At 34.9% G+C, this 23,032-nt stretch overlaps 2 protein-coding genes across 2 annotated transcripts; both read left to right on the top strand.

The window, feature by feature from the left end:
- The first annotated feature begins 11,029 nt into the window (after positions 1 to 11,029).
- LOTGIDRAFT_221404 (hypothetical protein) lies at positions 11,030 to 13,817 on the top strand. The gene is made up of 2 exons (XM_009065841.1): positions 11,030 to 11,678; positions 11,775 to 13,817. Exons 1-2 carry the CDS (start codon positions 11,039 to 11,041, stop codon positions 12,368 to 12,370), a joined length of 1,236 nt encoding a protein of 411 aa, XP_009064089.1. The 5' UTR covers positions 11,030 to 11,038; the 3' UTR covers positions 12,371 to 13,817.
- A 3,098-nt stretch (positions 13,818 to 16,915) lies between these two features.
- Positions 16,916 to 17,764, top strand: LOTGIDRAFT_54546 (hypothetical protein; the record flags this gene model as incomplete). Its single annotated transcript, XM_009065817.1, has 1 exon — positions 16,916 to 17,764. A coding segment is annotated over one exon (849 nt), but the record flags the coding sequence as incomplete, so codon positions are not given.
- Between the last annotated feature and the right edge of the window lie 5,268 nt (positions 17,765 to 23,032).

A 23,032-nucleotide genomic window follows, 5' to 3' on the forward strand; every position in this document is an offset into this window, starting at 1 on the left:
GCGAATAATAGTTGAAATAAATTTAAAGAACATTTGTGTACCAACTCGTACAGAAGGCAGCCACATGTAACAAAAGACCCACCACATTATGTTATATATACATACGACAGTCGGCGATTCACAGTCCCGAAAACCGAGCTCGGGTTAAGGTGCAGAGTTACGGTCGAACGTGCCGCGAGATTCAGTGGCGTATTCGACAAACATAAAACATATTTACAAGGTATTGTTGAAGCGACTGGTGAGTGTATGACTTTGGCTGTGATAGCGATGGGTCATAAAACACTATTGAACTTTCAAATGAAGGTTGAACCACATGTGTAGGGTATGCAGTGCATGAGGAAGATCCAGTAGACTAATCGACATTAAAAGCTCACCCCCAGCTCAATATATGTCAGATATGTTATTACACGTGTTTTCATGAAAAATAACAATTTTTCTAGCTGTTAACATCACAATCAAGTGTTTAAATAAATAGAAATTGCAAATGCTAATATTTGGAAACAATCGAAATGAATTTTGAAATATGTTTTTGAAGTGGTGAAGTTTCATTGTAAATTTGAGCGTGGGCATATGAGTTTTCAAGCAAAACATCTTAAATCGTCGACATTTGAAATGAAAGTTATCATCCAAACTGCTTCTTAAAATGCCAGTCTGTTATGCAAGAGATGAAATTATGTCGAAAATATATCTTTGTACCTTTACATATAGAATATATTTAAATTAACTAGGCAAATAACCAATTGAACTAAGTTGAAAAAATTCGAGTTAAGTTGTGTCTATGTAAAACTTTTTGGAAAATGACAACGTCCATTCCATGAGAAGGAATTCCTTTCAACCACAAATATACATGACAAAGTAGGTAAAAACATAGTGACGTGTGGGTAAACTATTTACAATATAACAGAGAAATACATGATAGAAGGGCAACAATCGCGACATTTAATACAAAATAAACATCCACTAACCATAATTCAATTTAAACAACCATTTAGCTCCGTCATGACAAATACAAGTCAAAATAGACCGGGATCTCTGCTGGACCCCATTTTTATATTTCATTAAGACGAAGATACATTTTAATGTCATACAACTTTGAAAGTTCCCTCATACAATCTAGCCAAAACACAACGTGTGGCACGTAGTTAATGTAGCTAAGAAAATCTTACAAGAAACTTTAAGCTATTTCATTCAGTCATTACTAATCGTAATGAATAGATAAGGGGCCAAAAGATCCCCTTGTCAAATTAGATTCGTCAACTTCAAATTCCTGTTATATGAAGCAGAATAAAAGAAAGGCGAATTTGTTCTGATTTAAATGTGAGTAAATTTGATCCACCTAGCGAAGTTTAAATTTCACTATCCTCACTATAATTTTCATCTCTTCTATAGAAGTTGCCCGGAGGGGGCGATTAGAATATATCCTGTCAATTTAGCTACGATTTTCTACAAATTGTTGACACGAGAATTACATGTAGGCTAACTGTGATTTGAGATATGACCGATGACATGTATTCTAACAGTGAGGGTTAACGTAGATAATTCAATAAAAGAACAGTGGTCGTGATAATGCCATCGGTATTTTATCGCTAAGTCTCAAAAGAGGAATCGTCCTTTGGATATTGCTGATTTTTTCAGATATTCGGAAAGATAGGAATATTATGAAGAAGCCAAACTTTAAGCTATGTAAGCTGTTCAACAGACTTTCAGTCATAGGCATAAAATCAGTGATAGTGATATCAATAATTAGATTAATCACAATTATCACTATCTGAATAAACCTGTTAATATCACAATCAAATGTGAATTAACTGACAATGCATTGGACGTTTTCAAGCATCCGAAATACTTTTGATGTTGGTGAATACAAAACATCTGGAAAAGCCTCTCCTAATTGAACGAGAGTGGTCAAGTGTGCGAATAATGACAATAAATAAGCTACTCCTCAGTCATAAGAGTGGTCAATGATGACCCAACTGCAGAAGGGTGTCGTAAACAAACAAACTTCACAATGGCAAACAGCCTGCATCCATTGATATCAAGCGTTTGAAAAACATTGGTGAGTCGACACAAAGTAATTAAATAGTAGTAAATCAAAAGTTAATCCCCCTTAATTACCAAAACGAAGTACGGTCAATAGTTTACTATAACGAAACGAAATAATAAAGCTGAAGTGTTATTGTTTATGTGTCGAGCTTGAAAAGATTTAGGTCTCAAGTATTGACAGATTGCACTTTAACATCAAACACAAGTTAACTGACCATAAACGTCATTTGATGGCGACGATTTAGCCAAATTAGACTTTCAACTGAACAATAAATTTACAATTTTGATTTACAATTTCCAGGTGACAAATTTTTAGTTGAAGGACTTGATCAACAACGCTTTTTAAAACACGAAGTCCAAAGCTAATGTGCTATTTATTGTAGATGTTTTAAATGACATGTAGTAATATGCTGGTCGAAATGAAATGAAACTGAGTTCCACGACCTATTTGGGAAACTTTGTAATGACAGTGGATCATTAGCCTACCTTGTCAATTTCATCCGACAGTGAATATTCTACCTGCACAGCCTGAAGCACACAAGACTGTTTAGATCTCATCCGTGCGAGTAAACGCTTTTTCCTTGTCAGCCCCCGACCAGCATGTCCACTTTTATTTTCTTGGGAGCCCTTAGTAAAAATCATAAGCAAGCATAAGAAAGTCTATGCTCTTACTGGATCTTAAGCTTCCTGACATCAATGTCGTCCATGGGTAAGTGAGCTCACTCACGACGAGAGAGCAATCAACAATAAATTGGAATTTTTTTGATGTGATACCAGCTAATTTGTAAGGTCGCATCACCTGTTGAGTTTATTTGTCTACAACCAAAAAACATCACCGTAGGAAATATATTTTTGACATTTTTATGATTTATGTATTTTTCTTGAATAACCAAATTCACACCTTGCGGTTACATGATTAAATCATCATGGTGAAAATTAACATACAGGACATGCCCACGAGTCCGAGTGTGTAACCAAACTGAGTGCGTTTCTGTTTTCCTATTCCAAAGATCCAAATAACAAAGTTTGCCATTTTTCGGGGTATGGGCAGTTGCTCATTTGTCCCGTGAGCAACTGTCATACATTTCCATTTTTCTGGGTATATTTGAAAATTTTATCTAAGAGTCTAAATCTATTTGGTAAATTTTACCGTTTTAAAATAGTTGGTACTAAATGAAGTTCATTGGGGTTTCTCCCTATCATGACATCAATGGAAAATATAAATTGGACTCCACAATAGAAACCAAAAACGAAATGTTGTTGAGCATTCCGAGACAGCGTTTAATTAGAACTTTTAAACATTTCTTTTTTGCATATTGACCGTTCATGTTTAAAGAGTGTAACAAAATGTTATAAACGCAGTAAATCATGTTAAGTTAGCTACTTCTTTAATTTTCATCTATCATCTAAAATGCACTTGCAAAATCGGTAACCATCGAAGCGCAATCAAAAGTGGTTATGTCGAACACGTCATACTAACAAGCAGTAAATGTTCATGACTTCAATCCAGATAAGCATTGCTCGAAGATGTAAGGAGTCATGCTTTCACTTGTATAGTGTATAAATATATCGTGTATCCCGGACCAAATGAAAAAAATTCACAGTTAAAATGAAGATATTATCAACCATTGACTAAAATGATACTATCAGTTGTAAAGCTTCAAACCGTCGCGACATTAAATAAAACATAATCAAACGCCTTGTCAACATCCAATCTACACACAAAAAAGATATTCTAGATATATCTTTGACAAATTGAAATTTAATTTTCGTTGACTAATTTGCTGTCGCCTGTGTTCTATGGGACTCGGTTCGAGAGAAGGTGAAAAGTGGGGATGTAGTTAGATCACGGATGAGATTATAATTTTGAGTCATTGATGGTTATAAAAAAGGTTAGATCATAGTTTGGGTGATTTTACATTATAAATCATACAGGATAGGTTAATTTGCATAATATCTGATCTGGAATTATTTGATGTCATTGACGTCGATGTCACATCCCTACATTCCGAGAAGTGGGACGATCAAAGGAACCTGTCATTTTGTTTCTTTGATTTGATCTTTGTTTACAGTTGGATGGACTAAATCATTTCAGTTTTTTGTTTTATTTTTTGAATAGGATTTCCTTTAGCTAAAGAAATAGTAATGTTATGGTTCGATTTCGCCTCATCCCAGTTCAGTAAATCACATTTCATAGTTTTTTCTTTAAGCAAATATTCACAATAAAAGATAAATCAAATTACGTCCAACTGTTCTGTTGCAGCTGAAGTATATGATGAAGGACGACCCTATGTACTGTACTGTGCTAGCTAAATTTTACCAGACCAGAGAACAAAAAAAAAACCCATGCAATTCTAAGTACGTATCAGGACATCACTTGTATTTGCATATTGAAATTCTGGTCCATTGTAAAAAGCTTATGCAAAGCAAAGTCGGATATGATTCTAAATCCACAAATTCCATAGCAACTGTCAATATGCATAGTTCAGTAAATCTTGCACATCCATCTGAATTGGTAACTCAATAACCTCGAATACAATGAGCGGATTCTTGCTTATTTCCAAATTTTTTATTTTATTTAAGTTTATGCATACTAAACAGTTGGGAAAATTTTTTTAAAAATATCATTCTTGAGCAGAGAAAACATTAGGGTTCAGCAGGTTGGCTGGACAATAAATGTATACTAAAGTGACCATCCTCGTATGTAAAACAAACGTTTAGAACCTTCTACATTGAAGAGCAATAAAAACAATAATGGTAATAGGATATTAATTTCAATTTTAAAAAAATTAAAATAAAAAATATTTAAAATTTAATAATAAAATAACATACCTGAAATTTTATTTATCCCAAGTATAAGCTAAAAATCTCTCATATACAAAAGATTTAGATCCCATAAACCAAATAAAAATCCATCGAAAAAATATTTATTCACGTGAATTCGAACGCAATTTAAATATTAAATTCACGATAGTATTCCATCCGCATACAATTGGGTTCAAATTCCATCTACACCGTTTCACATTAGTTCAACTACACCGGTATGATTGACTAGGATATTTTGATTGACAGATTGAAAGGTGTTCTTTGATTGGTTGGAATTTGATCAAGCAGACGACACCTATGTCAATTACCGTTACACTACTATCCTAGAAACTTTGGGCAATGAATGAATGGTATCTTGCGATTTGGTAGAGTGATAGCGACTTACAAAGTAAAACGTTGGTGGAATGAGAGAGCAGGTACGACCCACTACGTCTATCAACTTTTTAAACGATTTCACAAGTTGATAAGCTATTGATGGGAACTGAATACTAGCTTGTGCACTGAATGTCACAGGTCGTCAATTTTTGATTGAATAACAGATATTTGAAATTGATAGCCCCTAAATTATTATTTAATTAGATTTCCTTTTATTGGTTTGATTCGAATCAAAACGTGAATGAAAGAAGACTAGACACTAATGTCACACGGAAACGCGGTCTATTCATCTAAAAGCCTAGCCCGTGTATAGACACCGATTTCAAAGTATAAAAAAAAATGTTTGTGGTTTTGACACTTATTTTGTCAAGATTTGTGTGGAAATTTTCACACATAGAAAAATAGTATTCTTAAGTATTTTCATTTTCATTTCACTTTTGCAAAAATCAATTGATTTAATTTTCACTTTGATTTATTCATGAATACTCGTCAACCTTTGCAAACCGTCTTATAATTAATATTGTGCATCCTTGCACACAACGATTAATTGTGACTTTCTGTACAAAATTTTATATTTTGCATGGGTAATTGAGCAATGTATGATATTTGTTTTACACAAAAAATCGAATACTTCATTGTCATACAAACACTGCCCGTGTGACGCGATCCACAATAAAGAAAGAACGTCAGATTGCCTGGCTGGTGCCCGTAGTCAGACTGCAAGCCAAGGAAGTAATTCTAACATAAACAACGCGTTATTCAATTATCAAACTACTCTCTGTTTATTTGTGGATGTCTGTGAATTTGGTTTGACCATTAAATGATAAAAGCCAACACAAGTCAATGGTCATCAAAGAATTTAGAGGATAAAATGAGACAATAGATCCCAAGGGTCAGTGGGGGAGAAAGGGGAGACGCGGGTAGTCATCATGTTCCCGCTGTTGCTTATTTGGTCATGATCAGATGTTTGTTTTATCATGGTGGGGTTTGATTTTGTCTTTGTTTGCTATCAATAGGATCATTGTTTAAAAAGTTTAGACTAACATTCAAGTTGCATTTCAAAAATTATAAAACAGAGAAGCAGAATGTAGGCTACAAAATATTGTCTGTACAAATTCTGATTTTAAATCATTTCGATGCAAGTCATTCCTTTGTAGGTTTAGTTACTTAACTGAGGAAAAATAAAAAAAAATATCGCGTCCTATTTTGATACATTTTGATCAATAAGATTTGATTTTTATGAAACGGATTCCATCTTCAGATAGTGGTGATGAGGATCTGTAACGCTTGTGTTACAAGTATAAATTTGTTTATTACATTTTCTTTTTATGATTAAAACGTATATGAAAAAGTGACCATTTTAGCAAGATCATATAGATATCTCTTAATACAACGCCCCTTCCCAAATATAATTCCCCATATCATAACAAATTGATCAAATGTTCGTTCTCATATAATGGCGAGGGTCAATTCGCTATGGTAGCATGGGAAAGACGTTCAATCAAGGCATGGTAATAAATAATTCAATATGAAAGCTTACAATATATTGTATTATTGTAGTATATGGCCCATTAGAAGTTTTATAGTGTTTTGATGAAGTCAATAACTGATTTGGACTTGATGTACAATGGAGAAATTAATTTGGTGCTAATCCAATTTAATCTGGTAGTCCAGGTGGAGATCTATCAAACTTTAGCGTCAGTGCTTCGTCTTTGTATTTATTGAACGATGAAATTAAGTGGGGATGATGTTGTGTGGTCTAGGTAACCCTGAGAATTGCCAAAGGATTAAATGGATTTTAGAGAAATTTTCGGGACTTTTGAAGAGTCTCAAGAGGACTGTAATAGGCTTGTTTGTGCGCCATTCCAATTGCACAATATTTTCATTTTATGTAATGCTAATATATGTACTTAGGTTCTATGTAACACTTAAATTCAACGTATTGGTGCGACGACTTTTTTGCGCATTAATGTGTATAAACCCATTTATAATGCTTCTTTACACCATTCCAATCGCACAATATTTTTTTGAAGTGTCTCAGAAACGATTTTATGCTTCTCGACATTGTGCCAATAATTTTCATTAGGTTTCTTTGTTTCAAAATTCAATGTATTGTAGAGGGGTATTATAGAACACCATTCCAACTGCACAATACTTATTTTGCATTTAATTGCTTCTGCTATAAGTCAGTTCCTTCACTATATTGCCTGACTAGTGATCGAATAAAGAAGGAACCTTTTCACTGATTTAGAAATATTGATTGTAAGTTCACGATGTCCTTACTAGATGACCACCTAGGGCTGAAAAAGGCCCTGGGTAACAATTGTGACTGAAATCGGTTTATATTCATTAATTATCACTTAATATGACTTTAATTGGCTTAGTTAGAATTTAAACACGTCTCAAGAGACCCATTTTTACGTCTTATTTAAGATACACGCATAGTTTAAATGACGTAAAAGTATCATTAAAATACTCGTTATACCTTCTGATAATATTAAATCAAATCGAATATGAATTATATACCATATAAAATTTTTAGCCTTTAGCATGTCTGACTGCTGTCAGTGGTTCATCATAATTTGATTTCCTAACGTTGCCGAAGGTTACATTTTATTCCGACGGTATCGTATTCAATCTTTCACAGTTCAATTAATTACCGTTAAACGCACTTTTAACTATTTCAATTTCAATTTTTCTCACATGTCAATGAAGTACAATGCAGTTTAATTACTTTTGGGATCCGTGGTGGCTCAGAGAGGGCCGTGGTGGCTTAGCTCAGTTGATTCTGATGGGGATTCTATCCTGAGGTCGCGATGATAACTTGTCAGTCCCGTTCTCTCTGTCAGTGGTATCGGTTGGAACAATACAACACGGTACTGCGTTACAGGCTGTGGATGTCAACTAAAACTAAAACAGGCGAAGACCTAAGTCACTGTCTTAAAAAATATGTCCAATCATTGCATAGCAGTAGCTAAACCACGTATGGCATGGTAGGACCAAAAAATCATTTCATCCGACTCAGAGTATTTAATGTGAAATATGCTATCATCAATTATAATGGAAGACGGATGGGAACATTAAAGATAGCTCTTCCAATACGACATAGACAGAATAACATCTTTTTTGCAGAAGATGGGAAGGGCTATGCGAGTTCGGGCTTCCATTGTCAAAGATGCAATCATAAAATAAAAATGTTCACAATATGCAAATAATGCTATTAAATATGCACCAAGGCGGCAATCTGAATTTTAATTTTCTGGGGACAAAATATGTATATTAAAACTGTATCTATGCATATCGATGCTGTGCACTTGCTGACTCTGAATATTGTAAATTGGTCAAATAGCTGGTACCAGAATGATCTTGGTACAAGTCTGACCCCGAAATTCATATCCTGATTTAATCATATTGTTTTCCTATTAAAAAATATTCGCCTTAGGGATATGACATAAAAAATATATATTTTAATGTCTGATTGAACACAATTCGGGGTAAATGAATTCATGTGAAAGTATTTATCAGGTACATAGACTCACTTTAGTGTTTGACCGCATACGGTGACTGGCTGAATGGTTCTAAACCTTACTATGAAAGTCTATTGGTTTTCGCTTCCGTACAGATTAAAACACTTGTACAGGCGGTACTGCAAGGCCTTCGAAATTGTCTGTAGACACTCTTAAAAAGTCATTCACAGCGGAATGAGCGTCACTATTACAAGGTAAATGGCGACCGACTCGTGCCTTTTTCATTTTGGGAAGTACGTGGAACTCTGAAAGGGTCAATATATGGCACACATTGCATAAATAGTTAAAATAAGACGGGATCCCAACAAGATTCTAAACCACGGTCTGACTTTTGATACAATCTTGCAGAAACGTTTGCCATTGAAAACACATTGATGATCATGTCCCTTATTCATCTCATGAGAAATGCTCACAACACGGACAGTATGTTGTGTTGTCAATCCACGAAGTCGTGTTATGCACCCCGAAGGTCTTCCTGGACGCAGGTCATCTTTCAGATTCTATTGGAAGTTGACTCTTTCAGTTGCAAAAACTGCTAACGGTCAATTTTGTCCACTTCTTGTAACGTCAAGGTAAGTTCACAAGATTGTCTGCTACCAAGACAAATGGTTAGATTAGCAAAGGGTCGCCTAGTGACAAAGTCAGTCATTTTCTCAGGCATCAACTGGCTTGATCATTGAACAGAATGGATTGTATCAATTTTAAATATAGAAAGAAAGATACAGGCCATGCTTATTACTGAAGAGACAAGGGGTGTAATGAAACACGAATACGTCCTTAGCAACATTCGCACAGTGTTATTTCACAGCTATAATTATTCCACATTTTTGAACAGACTGAAAACACTGCTCATTAAATTATCAAGGGAGGTAAGTTGTATTGTGTAAGAACAGTATTGTCACAATTAGTCAAGACCTCCTACAGAGGACAATGTATGGTCTATGTACAGCAGCAAACCTGACGATTACAATTATGTACGGTACATATTCAATAGTATTGATGACAAAAATGTTGAAATGGAGTTTTACGCCCCATTATTATGTTTCTAGTCAGTGACAGCGCCAGCTTCTTGACACTTAACAACGGACAATGATGGGTTTCAAAATGCGACAGGTTGGTACATGCCTTCCTTGCAGCGTCTGTGAGGATTCTCCTCCCAGAAAATATGGATATTACACGATGTGGTGCATTCCGGCGCTTATTTTGTGGACAAATAGTGTAAAAATCATATTTTTAAAGTTTGTTAGAAATGTGATGGGGGTTCAATTGGCGATACAAATCACATTTCAAACGCCCTCCACCTGTACCACTACTGTTTCTGATAAATGATAAATGAAACAGAAAACGTTAAGCAGTGTTCAATATAAAGCAATGTTCTATTACATTAGATCTTATCTTTCCAACTGTTCAGAGGTCTTCAATGTGCATAGTCTGTGGAAGATGTCGGCACAAAGTCCCATCTGTCTAAACGATTGGATGTTATTTTCATGACACTACAAGCTTGCATCATTTACTGGCAAAGTTCGAATTTCGAAGTGTATGATATATAGCGTCGTCTTGTAATATGTATGACTTACTATTAATGCATTGTTATTATGAAATTTTACTAATCTAAGGGAGACGACTGTAGACACTAATACTTATTGATCTTCTATCTCCCTTACGTTGACATATATACTAGACTTTAAATTAATTGAAGCATTTTTGCAATCATACCGAATGATTCTATTTCATTATTTATTATAATAAATATAATCTACGTTCACATTACAAGTAACTTACTCAAAAAGTTTCATTTCCGTCTGGTGTCTATTCACATCATATGTAACCCATTCGAATTTGGGTAATTACGGAGTACATTTGGAGCCAAATATAATAGAATACATTACAGACTCGTCATTGGAAGTAATATGGCAGTTAATTGACACCAGTAAATTCGAGACTTTACAAACGTAAATGAATTCAACAAAAATAGTAACCCGATCCAGTTATATTGAGTTAAAGCATGTAGTCACCCAATTCATCTCATTCCATTCGTCATATCGTGTGGTAAAATTTGCAGACGATTTTTCTGACGTTACGCGCGTTTCTCATTGTGACTAGAAAAACAAGTCTACTAGCATAGTTCTTTGCCCATATCAATATACCGTCATGACAATCCCGACTGAGAGCATCCTTTAACTTCTTTATTTTAAACCAATCAGAATTCTCTTCATTACCCGCCGTGGTACATGTATCACGTGATGTGTGCTCGCGCTCGACCAAACATGGAGGACATTTTATTGAAGTCGAAGAACGGGACTCATATATCCACCCTTTTTCCGGAGATTCTGGCTATGATTTTCCAGTATTTGGATATAAAGGACAAAGGCCGAGTATCCCAGGTATGTTTAAGCTGGAGAGATGCGTGTTATAACCGTATGGTTTGGAGAAATGTTGAAGCCAAACTCCACCTAAGACGTGCCAATCCTTCTTTGTTTCCAAGTTTATGTAGGCGTGGGATAAAAAGAGTTCAAATATTAAGTTTAAGAAGAAGTTTAAGGGATGTTGTGTTTGGGATCCCTAATTTGGAAAGCCTTAATTTAAGTGGATGTTTCAATGTTACGGATGCTAGCTTAGGACATGCATTTTCACAAGATATATCCTCCATGACCGTGTTGAATTTAAGCTTGTGTAAACAAGTAACCGATAACAGTTTGGTCCGAATAGCTCAGTATTTAAAGAATTTGGAGGTGCTAGAATTAGGAGGGTGCTGCCACATCACAAATGTAGGCTTATCGTTAATAGCCTGCAGCTTAAGAAACCTAAAGCAATTAAATCTACGAAGTTGTCGACATGTTTCTGATCAAGGTATTGGACATTTAGCTGGGTTATCTCCCCCTGCTTCAGCATCTTCCAGAACTGAAAGTTTAAAATTCAGAAATTTGGATCAAGGGACGGGACATTTCTCTAGTATGTCTCAGTCTGCATTTGTGAATACTAAAACTGATGATGGTAAAGAAGAGACTGGTAATGCTAGACTTGAATATCTTGGTCTTCAAGACTGTCAAAAATTGACAGATCATGCTTTAAGACATGTCAGTGTGGGTTTGTGTCATCTTAAAACTATTAATCTCAGTTTTTGTGGTAGTGTGACAGATAGTGGTATCAAATTCCTCTCCAAAATGACAAACTTACGAGAATTAAACTTAAGAAGTTGTGATAATATTAGTGACACTGGTTTAGGATTTTTAGCTGAAGGGGGTGGGTCAACCATTGAAGCTCTGGATGTGAGTTTTTGTGATAAAGTGGGTGACCAAGGTCTTGCATTTCTCTCTCAAGGAATGTACAGCTTACGAAGACTGAGTTTAAGTGCATGTAATATAAGTGACGATGGTATACAAAAACTTGCCAACAGTTTACACGAGTTGACAACTCTCAACATTGGACAATGTGGTCGAATAACAGACGTGAGCTTAAGTGCAATTGGTGAAAAACTGAAGCAGTTGAAATCTATTGACTTGTATGGGTGTACACGAATAACTACTGTTGGTTTAGAAAAAATCATGAAGCTTCCAGGCTTAACTACTTTAAATTTAGGTCTCTGGCATAAAAGATGAAGACTTTGAGCTATTTTTAGCAAATTTGGATTACCAGCTGATATTACATGGTGCATTTCTGTGGCTATCTCATAGCTTAGGCATTTAAATTTGGCATCTTGTATAACAATATAAATGATCATTGTTTGGTTTGCTATTTTGACTTAAAATGAAAGGGAATGCAAGTTGATACACAAAGTTGCTTTCTTTATCACATGGATGAGAACGTCCATCAAGAATAACCTCAGAACAAGAATTCTCTGCTCAAGTGTTCACATCAATTACTATTTGGGCATTGGACTGGATTGACCAAAACAGTCTCTTTTGCATTTCAAAATTATGTGTTCATATTTGTTATGGAAAATCAGTCTGCTAAATTTAAGCTCTATTTCTCAATCAAGAATAATTCACTTGCATTTTGTATTTAAATTTTGTATTGTTTTAAGATGAACTGTTGGTTCTTAAGATTTACCTATATTGTGGATCTGCACCAAGACCATTTCACTAAACTTAGGTCTCTACAGGATACTTTAGTGTGTTTTTGGCATTCAGATCAATTTAAACTTTTAAAAAAATTAATTTAGCTTGTTGACTAAAATGCCACTTTTTAAGCCATCCAAAGTCATTTTATGGTTTTTTTTAGTTGAGTGTAGTTGATCCTAATTGTGGTTTTTTTGTGATAACTGCTGTGTAACATAGTGTCTTATTGAGTATCATATTATGTGCTGGCCATCACATCATTCTTTCATCAAGCAATATCAATTTCAGTGAAGTTAATTAAGCATTTTTTTCAAGATCACATGGAGTAATACTTCTTGACAATACAATTACTAAAATGAAATATGGCATTGGCCTTTAGATAATTGCATTACTAGAGATAACACCTTTATGGGAAGCAATATTTTGTTTGAAAATTGATTAAGCACTTTTCAAGATCACATTGAGTAATAGTTCTTGACAATACAATTACTAAAATGAAATATGGCATTGTTTAATTGACATTTAGATGTTTGTATTACTAGAGCATAACACCTGTATGGAAACCAATATTTTGTTGGAATTAGATAAGCAGTTTTCAAAGATCACATTGAGACCTATCCATTACACGAAAATTACTAAAATAAAATATGGCATTTAGATGTTAACATTACTAATCAATTTTTGGTCAACTGTATTTGTAAGAACCTCTATGAAACTAGTAATGTGGCATTGTTTACTTGGTATGGTAATAATATAACACAATTTTCAGATAGCTGTTTAGAGAAATACTATTTTGATTGTACTGGGTCTAGACCAACTGTAGAGAGTAATTGTTATCCAAAATGCTTTGATTTGATCATCAAATATAAATATATCATAAAATCTGTATATGACCTATTATCCAATAGGTAACCAAGATGTTGCTTTATAAATGTTATTGTAAAGAGAGATTTTATATTATAAGACATATTTTTCTATTGCTATATGCAAATTTTTGTTCTTTTTTTAGTGCAGAAACATAAGAATGAAAGCACCATCTACCAGACATTGCTGTTGAGATATACCCTTGTCCTCTTATTTTCTTACAAAAGCATTTTTTGGCCAGTTTGCAAAAGTCAAATGTGTGTCTGATTTATTATTATTATGAAGCTCTCTCGAATTATAGAGTAAGAGGGTCTCAATGAACTTGTACGTCTTCGTCTGTACATGCTAGTCTAACTTGACAGTCAGTTGAAACAATAAGTGGCAGTCTTCTTGGGAGTGAAACGGTTACGAAGAGATGATTTGGTTTGAATCCAGGGTCGTATGGTAAAGGAATGCAGCTCAAATTGTGTCTCGCATATTTTTTTGCAGTTGTCTCCCTTTTGATGTTGCTATTGCAATTGACAATCTTTAGAATTGGCGTGTATCATTAATTTGCTAGAGAAAACGATGGAGAACTGTGCGTGGGTGGATTCTTGTTACAAAGAACCTTGCACAATCAAGATTTTGCTATACGACATAATTATGAAATATGCGAACCCAACTGGCACAGTAATCATTACATACACCAGAATTAGCATTAAATAAGAATCTATTTCATATCAAAATAAAAAGGTGTCTTAGAAATGTTGACTATTCTTGAAAAACAGATGTAATTAATAGCCAAAGATGTTTCGAATTCCATCAACATGACGATTCTACAATTTGCATGTAACCAGGCTTAATAATTTCCATGTAAGATGTGGGAATTTATGTTAAACGCAACGAAGAATCAAATGCGTGTTTTAACAATTGGTAGACAAATGATAAATCTCAAAGAGAAATTCCAAGAAAGTTTTCGTGTTCACCAGTATTTACTAAACAAATTCTTGTCTTTAAAGAAACCGGAAGTAACACTAAATTCATGATCAAGGAATTGATATGTCGCTGTTGTGAGCCACATAACCAGGTGGTGTTCATGTGTATTCAACTGAGCTATTTTTGTCTATGAAAATCCTACTTACAGCTCATGAGAAGACGTCAGCATCATGTAGTAGGCAAAACGCTGGTCCCTCTTTTCGTTACTTGTCTATGAGAACCTTGAAATCATTTCATGGTACCCTGAAGGTGGTCCAAAAACTGAAAATCGGTGAAGAGTGGTCTGTTCATCCAGTAACATGAAAGGCATCATTCCCGTCTTATTACAAACATAAAATCCAACAGTGAATGTCAACAGTCTTATAATTATTGTCTGGTGACCGAGCACCAGATGGTACATGTCCTATACACTATTTTTTTTATTTAAATGCTGAAAGTCGGGGAAAAATCATTCGATTATTACGAAAATCGATAGGTATCATAAATCAACCAAATACTAACGATCCGAACCGCAAAAAAAACCCGAAATCCAAGCAACTAATTGACGAAACATTGGTAGCAGCTAATGAACTTTTCACGCGAGGAAGTATATCAATGATGAGTAAGTATTTAATAGTGAAAAGGGCAATCATATGTCTAGAAGAGTAAGTTTACCCTGTCTGGCACCACGCCATTGTATAGGTGAAAATCCAACCAAACATTAAAAGAATCAAAATTGTAGCCTTTGGAGTGAGAGTACGGGACATTATGTGAACAGATCGATGGACCACGGACAACATATTGTGACAATATTGTGTTCGTAATGCTTCTTCACCGAAGTCTCGAATTGAAATAATATTGCACATTGCCCAGTCCGACACAATCGTATTTCTCTGCTTTGCTTAAAAATGAATTTTTCGAATACACCAAGCACAGAAATTACGTTCATTTGCATTTCAACCAGTTCCCTTTAAACTGTGTTAAGTTCCGGTAAAAAAACATGAACTACATCTGATTCAAATTGTTGAATTTTCACAGATGTTTCACTTTATAGAAAATAAAAACTTATCTTTCAACGTTTAAAACCTTCATTAAATTTAGAAGAGATGAAAGGCTGAATAATCTTATTTGATAGAGTACAGAGATTACATAAGTTCATTGCATACAAACAAATGAAACTAACTACACTGTGAATAGTTTCGAGGTCATGAGTGGAGGTTACGCTGCCCCCAAAATTGGAAGCGGGATTTATTTCATGCCTGGATGGCTTTGTTCCACGTAAAATGTATAATTTTGAGGAAGCAACACACTAATTCCATGGCTGAAAATGCATTAGCCCGAGGTATAGTTTGCATCATTAATATCATTCAATAATTAAAAATCGAAAAGGGTAGGCTATTGCTAATGTAATTTTCCCTAGTTGCACACAACATGGCGTTGGCCATTTTCAATAGTGATGAGGGACGAATTTCGTATTAGAAGAATCGATAATGGGTACGATATAAGACATACAAATGGGACACAAAACATTACATTGCATGTGATTTTCGCAACAAATTCTAACACGTTAATAATGAATTATATTTTGTCCTTGAGGAATTCTATAAACGGAATAATGTTATTTATTGTTATATTTATTTTGTTAACAGAACTATTGTCATTCAATTGAATTGAGTAGTTTGTTATCTAGTCATTGTCTGCGAAGCAATAGGCTGTAGTCTCTACCTGATAAATGTATTTTATGGACTTAAATATGGAAATCGGAGCTCTGATAAGTGTTTCCGATAAACCGTACAGCATCAGAACAGTCTGTATGAAAGCAAGTTGTTAATTGCATGCAATTCCATGGTGATCATTATGTGTTTCCGATTAACCGTGCAGCATCAGAACAGTCTGTATGAAAGCGAGTTGTTAATTGCATGCAATTCCATGGTGATCATTATGTGTTTCCGATAAACCGTGCATCATCAGTTGGAATAAAATGATTAATACGTTGAAGGACAGTTAACAGACTAACTAGACAAGTTCTGATTAACCAAGTGATTTTCTAGAATTCACACTAATCACAGCAGTAAACCCGATTCAATGACAAAAACCATACAACCGACGAAAGCCAAGATATATTTTGTTGTTGATAATTCTAAAAGATTACTGATATATTTCGGATTATAAACACGATTCTGTCAAAGGATGATGAGGGCTCTGTTGATCATCACGTTGTTAGGGCAACTTTACGTGTGTAGAGGTTTGGTTAAGGGCACAACTCCTCTATTTGAAACTTTATTTGACGATTACAACACATTAGTAAAACCGAGATACAATGTCAGCCATATAATCAATGTGGTCGTATCATTTAATCTGTACTCTCTGAGCGGTATCGATGAGAAACAACAGAGGCTGACGTTCACGGGATGGTGCTCTTTCAAATGGAAGGATGAATTTCTAGTTTGGAATCGAACTGAATATGGAGTAGACATTTTAACGATTTCTGCTGATAAAATTTGGACGCCCGATATTCAAATATTTAATTCTGACATTAACTTTGGACCCATCGAAGTAGCACCTTCCAGAAGTTTGATCTATTGGAATGGAAGTGTCGGTTGGTATCCAGGATCCAAGTTCAGCACGTACTGCAAAATTAACATTAGACACTTTCCATTTGATTCTCAGATGTGTAACATTAATGCTGGCCTGTGGTCTTCTATGTTGGATGGAGTTACTCTTGAAGGCCATCAACCAATTATTTTCTCCTCGTTCGAAGAGAATTCGGAATGGGAAATCGTTTATTTTAAATATTCAAAGGTCGTTAGTGATTACCTTCTGCAATATACGATACTTTTAAAGAGGCGATACATGTTTCAAATTTTGAATATAATACTACCAATCGTAATCCTATCATTGCTTACTAATTTGGTGTTTCTGTTACCCGTGGAATCCGGGGAAAAGGTATCTTTAAGCATCTCAATTCTTTTGTCGTATACAGTTTTGATCACGCTTGTGGTAAGCGTATTACCTAGTAACTCGGATAATGTATGTCTCCTTGCTGTTTACATCATAAGTTTGGTGTTCCTCAGTGCTTTGTCCACTTTGGCCACAGTTCTAGTGGTATATTTTCATCAACAAGGCGAACAAGCCAAAGATTCTGGTTCAACAGCTGTGGTGAAGGCTTCGGAGTTTAAAAAACGAGCCAAGCATATGAACATGGCATCTTTCGTAATTTGTATGCTGGGTACCTGTTTGATTCATGCTATATATTTTGGAATAATTGCTTTCGAAGTTGGATTTTGACATTTTGTACAAATCAATATCAAGTGGACAACTTGTACTATTTCATGTTTCCGTGCTTGTCTTTCAATATGCAACTTACTATTTTGAAGTTAGTAATCATAGTATTCGTTTTCTATAATTAGTTATCATATTACCCGGTTTCTACAATTAGTAATCATGTTAATTAACCGATTACAACAATAAGTAATCATATTATCCGGATTTTACAATAAGTAAACAGATTCGATTTCAATAATTAGTAATCATATTACCCGGTTCTACTCAAGTTATTATATAACCCGGTTTCTATAATTAGTAATCATATTACCCGTATTCTACAAAAAGTAACATTAATACCCGGTTTCTACTTAAGTTATTATATAACCCGGTTTCTATATAATATATAATTAGTTTTTTTTATTGTACTATCAAGATTAAATGTACAGACGTTTTTATTGAGTATTTATATTGTATTTTCATATAACCATCGAACATTTCGTCCGTGGTCACTCCGACAATTCGAAATCATAAAAATCTATTTTAAAAGTGCTTTTCAGACGTGAACACGGTTTTATGACTTTTATAAATCTATAAAAACCTCACAATTCTGAGGTTCAGGAAAAGCTGGTAGCAAAGAATAAAAACCATGACTTAATGGGCTTGTATTTATTTAACGGTATTAATAATTAGCAATATTTAATGTACACTAAACGTATTTACAAACTATTCTATAATACATTAATTGTATCAATAATTCAATGTGGATAAACATTATCACGATCGTGTTTTGTAATGTTTTTAGATTTAAGTATTGACAATTGATAGTAAATAAAATGTAGTTTTTCGTTCTTGCCTTCAGTTCCTACAACTTTGAATGAGGGAAATTTTGTCAAATGAAATGAATGGAGTTTTACGTCCAACTTTTCTGCACCAATAAAGGCGGGCAACGCCATGCATTGTGCAATGAGGGAAATTTTGCCAGGACAGTGGCATAAGCCTGCTCTTTTTCGATTTCCAACTGTCGAGGGATCTTTAACGTGCACAGCCTGTAGCACACGGAGCATCGGTATATTTTCATATCCAAACGACTATACGCTTCTTCGATGTCAACCCCTCTTATCTGCAACACTGAAAGGGGGAAACCGGGTTGAAAAATGGAATTTCGTCAAAACAAAGGCTTTATTCTACTATTTTGGAGTTTTTTTTTGTACTCGGTTTTCAATGCAAACAGACGGAAGAATACGGTCTCACAGAATTTTGTGCCGCCAACTTTGCCGATAGAAGTAGAGTCCCATGGCCAATGAAACTACTTCTCGAGTTATTCAGACGAACACATTTATCCAATATAAATCTGTGACCAATCATGACCTATGAACAAACGTAGCGGACGTCATTCGGAAATAGTGGCAATTGTCGACTACAATATTTTGTATTACAAGTATTTTAGATAATGGAGAACATATAGGCATTTGGTTATAGTTCCCAATCACAAAAATTTGGCAAGCCATTTTGAATATTTGCAGAAGAAATTCGGCCAAATCGGAACCCAAGGCGTCAACTATCTCAAGCAAGTTTATTATGAGCTTTTGTTCGTCATGAAGACCAAAGTGAATAAATACCAGCAATATTTACACTCATTAAGAATACAATTTAAAAAAAAAAGACAAGATTGGCAAAGTCACATTACGTCATGTCATCCTGGCTTTGGATTCCAGCATCTTCAATATTAGTGAGATCAATGGATGCAAGATCTTACTTTTGTTTCTTTTGTTGACCTATGTCGTTACTCGCATATTCAAGGATCCCAATGTGCGAATAAAACTCATATCGGAAAGTGACCAAATGCCAGCAACTGTGCTCAGCTTAGGCCAGGTCGACAACAAGATCCTATTTGTGCTATAAGGTAAATCTTGAGCATTTTTAGTCGTCGGTGCATGGCAGAACTTAATCTATTAATATGTCCTGGTGCTTACAAAATGCAGTTGCTGTCGACTCAAGTCGGCTTGAGCTTCCCATGCGGACCCTATGATTAAATTATTGGACCTGATTCGGATCCATAAATAATGAAAAGCTTATTATTATCCCGTAGTAAAATAATACAAAGTTCCGTACAGAGAAATCGGAAAAAAGTATCACTCATCAAATTATGTAGCCTTTACAGCTTTTACAATCTTTATTGTCGTGCACAAACGAAAAAAACTAATGGAAAATAGACTTGCACTAAAATGTTAATTCCTTTTAGCTTTACATTGATTCATATACCTATGTCGTTACTCGCATATTCAATTGAGATAGCAAGAGCTCAAGGGTAAATTGTACGATAGTGACTCACGAATTATGTCCCTTGATCCACTACTTTTCTCACGTAACATTTCCATTTTAGTCGTAGCTCCGAGATTTTGATGTAGGTTTGATCGACTAACGTGGCGCAAAATATATAGACTGTTCACTTGGTACATGTAATAATAAATGTCCCCCTTTAAACTGACCTATAACACATAATTGGGATATATTATACCCGCATCTGTAAACCTGATACATGTATTTATCTTTGCTTTATTCGCAAATTAAGAATGTAGATCAAAATGAGATTTCACAATATCTAGAAACTTGCTGATTGAGATGAAATTTTCTAGTGATGTAAAACGTTATCAGAGTCCATGGTTTATCTTGTAAGGACATGTTGATCTGAAATATAGATGTTTCAATTATAGTATCTTATCGTTCTATTTCTCAACTTTTACACCTATATATGAAGAAGACGACAGTTTAGCTTAAATACGTCGACAAATTATGGCTACGTAAGTATATATATAAGGATGTTCTTGCATATTTTCTCATGGATTTTAATAATGAATGCTTATAAATATTGTAGACATATTCATGGTAATTACCGGAATTACTATTGCAGAATTGTCGTTGCGAACGTATACAAATTTGGTAGATTTCTGCGGCTGTCAAAAGCGCGTGATTTTAAAAGAACAAGGATTCATCAAGCGATGTGACAAATGAATAGAGCTTATTTAAAAACATTCCGGCATACTTTACTTCATAAAGTAAGAAAATCAGACGAAAAAGGAAATATTTCTTATACTACTGTTTCAAGGTTAGAAATTGGTTCATTTGACGCCCACTTTGATCATGTGAGAGCTATTTATAGTAAATGATTAGGTAGTCATGTGACTGATCGAGGTATTCAATGCAGTAAGTGAGTGAGAATTGTAAACGACACAAGGAAATATAACTGCTATTTTATCAAATTCGCCATGGCCGAAAAACAGCCTTTATTAGGCAGTGGACCTGCTGCCGGGTAAGTAAAAAAAGGGACATTCATTGTTTGATACGCAATACACAAGCAATTCATGCTTACTCTTTTCGAAACACCTCATGGTACTTCTCTGTGGAGGTATCCACTACTATACTACTTTTACTCCCGATTTCTCCATTCTTTGGACGATCTGGAGATTTTTGATTGACAGAATTAATCAAATATACTTTTACGGAATTGTTTTTATAGTACAATGAATAGTAAGCTATAACTCGACAAGTACCGCCCACTTATTCAGGGTTACTGTGACATAGTGGTCGCGCTAATTTTGAAATAATATCCGCGAGTAGCCAAAGGTGGATTTCTGGTCCCTGTCCAATGAGTTGCCATGTGCGTTAGAAGCTTGCTTACAGACCTATGAAACCTAGAATCTATCCTGATATTTGTGCCGTATCCGTCGAATTTTTCAACTCAGTTTGTGTTTGAAGATCAGAGATCAGTTTCAAGCCAACTCCCATTTTGGGCTTTGACTTTTGTATTGTGATTAGGATAGGGCCTTCAAGTCGATTTTCTTCTTGTGATTTTCATTCAAAGTGTGTATCAACAGCGTAAGTTGAGCTCTTGACAATATTATTCTGTTTGGCTTGGCAATGAAAATTCCTGTATGTCATGATACTTTGCTAATATTTGTTCGCCATTAAATTAAACTTAAAATGTATTAAAGATTACAAAACACAAAAGTTACGTGTAATTTGTACCGAGAGAAACCTCCTGCATGTACTACAAATATGTTGTACTTCAGGGTAGAATACTAACATGAAACTATACTAAAATTGATATAAACACATCAGCAGCCTAGATTTTTTTTAAAGATGTCTTCTTTGAATGCACACATACAAATTACAAATACGACATATATTCAGTATGTCTGAAAAGAGTACAAAAGATATAACTACTGATTAATAGTAACATTGAACCATGAATTTCATGTTGATAAAAATGACCTTATGAAGATATGACTATCGACAATATACAACTATAATGTCCTGCTCGTTCCTACCCTAAGGTATAGTCCATGAAGATGACGAAGCAATGGGAATGGTAGGCACACCTTTGTTACTTCTTGGTCCTCTTTGATATATTCGCATTTCATTACAGTCAAGGATATGGAGGAGCAGCACCACCCGCCGGGGCAGCACCACCAGCCGGAGCAGCACCACCACAAGCTTACCAAGGTGATATGCCTGCAGCTGACGTTAAAGATGACCCAAATATGAAAGCACCAATACCTTCAGCACCATCAACTAGTAATTTGGAAAAAGTCAGTGGATATGAAAATATTGGGTTTGATGCATGTAAGTAGACATAATATTTTAAAGTGAGAATTTTAGGGAAGTACATGAAAATAATAATAAGCAGAGGCCGCGTAGTACATTGGTGACTCGTTTACAGTATGAAAACGAAAAAGGGAGGTTCGGGATGCTACCCTGCTGCACTACATTGGTGTCTTCATTATATTAATCTATTGCAGAAATGTAGGGCGTAAGGTAAGCCTCCATACAATTTCTTTTGTGACTATACAGCTATGGTTATGCCAATTTCATACGTCCCTACAGCCGATGACAGTCGTGCGTTTAAACAAATAAGTAACACATCGCTATGTATCAAATTTGGCAGTGAAGGTATTTCTTGTCATGCCATGTCAGTGGACTGCTGGTTTAGATGGGTTGCTGAATAGCATTATTTAAATCTCAATCATTCCTGTTGCAAATTTTCAGCCTGTCTTCCGCCACCATCGTATGATGATAGTCAGGGTGGTCCCCCAGAACACAGAGAATTTAAAAAGTAAG

Source organism: Lottia gigantea (genome assembly GCF_000327385.1).
Source record: "Lottia gigantea unplaced genomic scaffold LOTGIsca_71, whole genome shotgun sequence".
Classification (NCBI taxonomy): domain Eukaryota; kingdom Metazoa; phylum Mollusca; class Gastropoda; family Lottiidae; genus Lottia; species Lottia gigantea.